The sequence below is a fragment of the Olea europaea genome, unplaced genomic scaffold (assembly GCF_002742605.1).
Source record: "Olea europaea var. sylvestris unplaced genomic scaffold, O_europaea_v1 scaffold2622, whole genome shotgun sequence".
Lineage (NCBI taxonomy): Eukaryota > Viridiplantae > Streptophyta > Magnoliopsida > Lamiales > Oleaceae > Olea > Olea europaea.
In genome coordinates, this window is record NW_019244554.1 from 755 (window position 1) to 6157 (window position 5403).

General features: G+C 36.3%; 2 protein-coding genes across 2 annotated transcripts in view; one reads left to right on the forward strand and one right to left on the reverse strand.

The window, feature by feature from the left end:
* Positions 1-212: 212 nt before the first annotated feature.
* On the forward strand, positions 213-1328 carry LOC111383186 (ankyrin repeat-containing protein At2g01680; the record flags this gene model as incomplete). Its single annotated transcript, XM_023007264.1, has 1 exon — positions 213-1328. A coding segment is annotated over one exon (891 nt), but the record flags the coding sequence as incomplete, so codon positions are not given.
* A 191-nt stretch (positions 1329-1519) lies between these two features.
* The window catches only part of LOC111383188 (protein VAC14 homolog), a 16703-nt gene continuing 12819 nt past the window's right edge, over positions 1520-5403 (reverse strand). The window contains exons 16-22 of the mRNA XM_023007265.1: positions 5223-5233; positions 4477-4542; positions 4208-4330; positions 3795-3859; positions 3623-3691; positions 2093-2362; positions 1520-1962 (exon numbers count right to left, since the gene is read on the reverse strand). Of these exons, the coding sequence (XP_022863033.1) occupies positions 1861-1962; positions 2093-2362; positions 3623-3691; positions 3795-3859; positions 4208-4330; positions 4477-4542; positions 5223-5233 (706 nt within the window). The 3' untranslated portion in view covers positions 1520-1860. The remainder of the gene's footprint in view (positions 1963-2092; positions 2363-3622; positions 3692-3794; positions 3860-4207; positions 4331-4476; positions 4543-5222; positions 5234-5403) is intronic.

Genomic DNA, 5403 nt, shown 5'->3' on the forward strand with positions numbered 1-5403 from the left:
TATTCACGTTAATTAATTTAACCATGCTAGAAGATTTTGCGTAAATGAAGACTGACTAAATCAACTTGAAAGAGAAACACGGAAACATGCTAGAATTGGGTGTATGATGGAAATTATTGATAACATAATTGGCCATTATATTAGTTTATGCAATGCACATCATGAGTTCTACTTCTAGTTCCTTACTTTATGAGTTTTCAGCACTCTAATGAACTGCGTCTGCATTTCAGATTGTTAGCCTTTTGCTGATGTACAGATCTATTGATGTTAATGTCATAAATAATCAACGTGAAACTGCAATGGACATAGCCGACAAACTCCAATATGGAGCATCAGCTTTGGAAATCAAGGAAGCTCTAGTAGAGGCTGGTGCCAAGTATGCCAGGCATGTTGGCCAAGTTGATGAAGCGATGGAACTCAAAAGAACTGTAAGTGATATTAAGCATGAAGTGCACTCCCAACTCATACAGAATGAGAAAACCCAGAGACGAGTTTCTGGTATTGCCAAAGAGCTTAAGAAAATTCATAGAGAAGCAGTTCAAAATACCACAAATTCCGTGACAGTGGTTGCCGTTCTTTTTGCCTCCATAGCTTTTCTCGCTATATTCAACTTGCCTGGTCTATACGTGACAGATGGACCAGAAGCTGGGAAAGCCCTTATTTCGAACACTACAGCATTTCGAGTTTTCTGCCTTCTTGATTCCACGGCCTTGTTCATTTCTCTAGCTGTTGTCGTCGTTCAGATTACCCTTGTTGCCTGGGACACGAGAGCTCAAAAACAAGTCGTCTCAGTTGTGAACAAACTAATGTGGGCTGCGTGCATTAGCACGTGTGGGGCGTTCTTAGCGATAGCATTTGTGGTTGTAGGGAAGAAAAGCTCGTGGATGGCTATTACTATTACTGTATTGGGTGCACCTATTCTAGTCGGGACTCTGATTAGTTTGTGCTACTTTGTCTTCCGACAACATTTTGGAACTTTTGGTAGCGATTCTCAGAGGCGCATCAAACGTGCGGGTGGAAGCAAATCTTTCTCGTGGTCATATTCGGCAAATATTTCTGATTTGGATGACTACAACTCTGATGAGAAAATTTACGCCCTGTGAAATTTTACGTGCAATTATCCCACTGTCATAGATCTATTCTGTATGGACTTGTTCATCATTCCATGCAGTACAAGTATGTATATCATAAAGTGCACGAACTTCTGTTACGAGGATCTATTTGTTCTGATCATTGATTGGCGATGAATATATAGTAATAACTCAATGTATGTGCAAGATAAATTCAGTATTTTGAGGATGTGGAAAACTTTGTTTTCACTTTTTGCATGCATCTTTGTTTAATAATATTTTATTTTTTTAAAATCATTTATGCACTCTGACCTCTGGCTATATCAACTTGGAGGGGCCTAAAGTCGAGAAGAAGAATTAGAAATCGACACAAAAACATCCCTGATGGACTTCTCGACTAAACTGTTAAGACATCTCGAGATGGAGAATGAAAAATATGAGTCAATTGGTAGCACTCTGGAGAATACGTGATCTTTATTATCAATAATTGTAACAGACGGAATAAGATTTGAAATAAATGATGGAAACAAAGTCAACATATATCCTAGATTGGAATTTCAACTACCTCCTTTTTCCCACATGGTTTTCGATAAAAATAACACCACCACATGGGCATATTCTGTCCATCAGAAAGTATAGCTTAGAAAAAACGAGACCCACTGTCCACCTTCTCAATCCCCCTTTAAGATTCAACAAAACAAATGCTCCTAAAAAATACAATTTACAATTTTTCACTGACTTCACCTGCCTTCAATACATAGAGATTGCAGTGTAAAGAACCTCGAGACAGTTAAAGTTGTAACTGGCCAGGACCTCTGCGCAATGATCTTGAAGGAACCCTATTCATGTCTGGCACGGTAGAAGATCCCTCTGATTCTAGTCTTTGTACCTCCTGAATGTGAAAATTTGTAATATGTGTATCACTAGTAGGATAAAGATCAATTTAGTGAGTAAACATTGACAGGAGCGATGAAAGAAAACAAAATGTCAAATAGTATTTAAAATCCCTCAGTACAACAAACCTTTGTGGATGAAGAAGAACTGTTGCGATACTGTGACTGCATCTTCGAATGCCTACGGTGCTGTTGCTGAACATGCTCAAACTTCAGCAGGCTCGAAGCAAAGTTTATTCCGTTGTGAATAGTCCTTGAATCTTCATTTAGTTCACCATCCCCAACTATGTAATTAGCATCCAAAAAGAAATTTCCTGATGATATTTGCTTGAACTGTTCACCACTGAAGGAAGGCACAGTTTTTAATCGAGTCCGAAGAAACTTGAAGGCTACACTTTGCTGCATCAAATGGAAAAGAAACCAACAGTTTCAACAGCAGCAAACCATGCATATAAATCATGTTGCCATGAACATTTAAGACGATAAAAAAATCAGGAAGACACAGTTTTAATCAAGTCCAGACAATGTAGAAGGCTATGCTGAATCAGTGGCAAAAGAAACTAACAGTACCAAACAATGCATATAAATCCTGTTGCTATGAACGTTATTTCAAAAAATAATAATAATAATAAAATAAAATAAATTATTAATCTAGTTCTACTAACTTTTTTTACAAAGTTTGTTTACAAATTAAGTGTTAGCAAGATTTAGGCCATTGATTTCATAAGCTGTTTTTAAAATGATTAGCCTAGATATTGCCAACACACAATTTGTAAACCAAGTTTGTCAACCTAGTCTGTACAAATAAAATGATTTTAAAAACAATCTTAACTAGAACATACATTCAATAAGAAAATAAATTATAAAGCCATCAAGTTAAAAGAATAACAAAATTCAAAGATTGTCTATGGCATCCAATTTAACGCATTGTATTAATAGCTTAAGCATCAAAAGAATGTTGTAACAAAAAAGTATAAAAATTGCCACATGCTTTGATTTCCCATTATCTAGGCAATGAATGGAGCAAAATGTAGCAAGGGAACAGTAATTAAATATTGTCAAGGTACCCAAAAAAATAATAATAATAAATAAATAAAAATAAAAATCAATCAAGTGCATCCGACAACGCACGCAGACTAGCAAACATGGGCAAGAGTTTTACAAAAAATTCTTTTAAGCACATCCAACAACACATGCAGACCAATAAACGCGTGATAAGATCTAGTTCAACTTGTAAGTGATCAGCAAGTGAAGGCACGAAACTTTTTCGCTTAAACCAGAAAATGATTCTCATAATCTCAACTTCAATTGGTAGATCAATTAACTTAAACTATGCACCATCATTAGCTAACTATTTGTGCGAAGAAAAATCAAAGCCCATGTCAAATCCATTGGGTGAATTAACTGTAACTTGGACTTGGAAAGTGAATTGCATATAAACATTAGTACAGTGCTGCTTCACTTGCACTGAATCAAAAAACTTGAATTACAGTTATTTAAAAAGCCAATGATGTTGAGAAGGAAGACTAACTTCTGGTCAGTTCCAATTTTACATTACATGAAACAAAAAATCATTGAAGCATAAAACTTTTGCAAGCTTTAGTCTCAAGGTGATACAGAGCATGTTGGTGTCAAATTTTAAAATAAGCAAATACATACCTGGGGAAGGAGCATCAGGAGACCGTACAAGGCTTTCAACAACCACATGTATCTTCCTGGTTCAAGGAGCTACAAGAGAGAACAATTAAGAGACTCCATATGGCACAATAAACAGTGATTTTGTAGAAAACTAAAAGATACCAGATAAATATTTAACACTATCGAGCAATACAGCCAACCATGAAAACCACATGAAATAATAAAATCCTATGGCTCTACAGGTGGAAGGAACCATCTCTAATAAACACATTAAAGATCTATGAGAAATATGACCGCTTCACTTCACTAGTCATATATACAGCTTTCTCAATGTTTAAATGTATACGCATGAGAGAGAGAGAGAGAGGGGGGGGGGGGGGGGGGGGGGGATTGATTGATTCAACTAATTATCTTCCAAGATATTCAATCACAGTGAGGGAGTAAATCAGAGTGCACCATTCGGCAATGGTCAAGTAACATATGAAATCTAAAAATGTGAAGAGGAAACAGGCTCAGACGAGTTCAACGCCAACCATGCAACTCACACCAAGGAGAACAAAAATTTCTCACTTCTTTATAACTAAACATAATTAACCACTATAAGACCAGGTTTAGTATTGGACTTGTTCTGGCGAAATAGAATTTCCAGCATAACCACCTCAAAACTAATAGGATAGACGTCATTTGATTGTAGCAAAAGTGGGTACACTACGGCAATCTTAGCACATCCTAAGTTTTGCAAACTTATTGGCATTACAACAGCACAATGTTGTCCGATAGTTCTTGTTATTTGTCCTTGCTGTACACTGATTGACAAATTAGCAGTTATGGTTCCATAGATAAGTTGACATATAAGGTAAAAGAAATACATTTACTGGATAGTGTCTTCTCAGTTGCATCCTTGAGTTCCTTTCCAGCAATTTGAGTTTGTGCATAGTTTTCTTAGACAAGATAGTTCACAATTATCCCAAGCTTACCAGCTTATTTGCGAAAAGCTTTTAGCTTATTCATTCAAAGCATGTATCACAGTGAAAAAGATGTCATAAAACATTGCACGTAAGAGATTTCGCCATATGTCAATCTTAGGAAAAGATTGAAAATGTATAACAAATTTTAAATACATAATTAGGTGTTAATCGTATTTTTCAAGCTATCATATTGATTTTAATTAGCTAATTACCGTGTTTTCTTTTAGACCAGGGGACAAGCAATAAAGTGGGGAGATTAAACACAAAAGGAAGAACAAAAGAAGGAATCTCAGGGGTTTGGACCAAACTTGGACTCAAATATTACGAAGTGGACTTGTATTCAATGCAGGGGGGAAAAAGGTTATTCATCCAGCCGTAATTAACGTTAAGGCAGCAGCAACAAGTAAGCACTAAAAAAGAAAATAAAACCACGTTGCCATAAAGAAAAACGAGGAATGAATGAGTTTGGTTGGTGTAAAAAAGGGAAAACAAGTAAAGTAAACAAAGAGGCGAACAGCCAGCACAATGAAGGTGTTAGTTAGCCTTGGGAGTTGGAAAGAAATAGGCAACCAACTCGAGAATAGAAGATACAACTATGGCAGATTATGGAAATAAAGAGATGGCATATAGATTGAACGAAAAGAAAGCAGTACCAGTACTAAACCTAAAAGGAATTCTTCTGATGCACTTATAAAAAGAAAGGACGGGGTAGCGGCTAGAAAAGGGGAGACAACGCCGGGGAAAAAGGACAATTTCTCAGAAGAGAAAGAGATAGAATGAAGAAAAAAGGGATGAAGGTTATGTCTGTTGCTATTGAAGATTAAAGAACACATA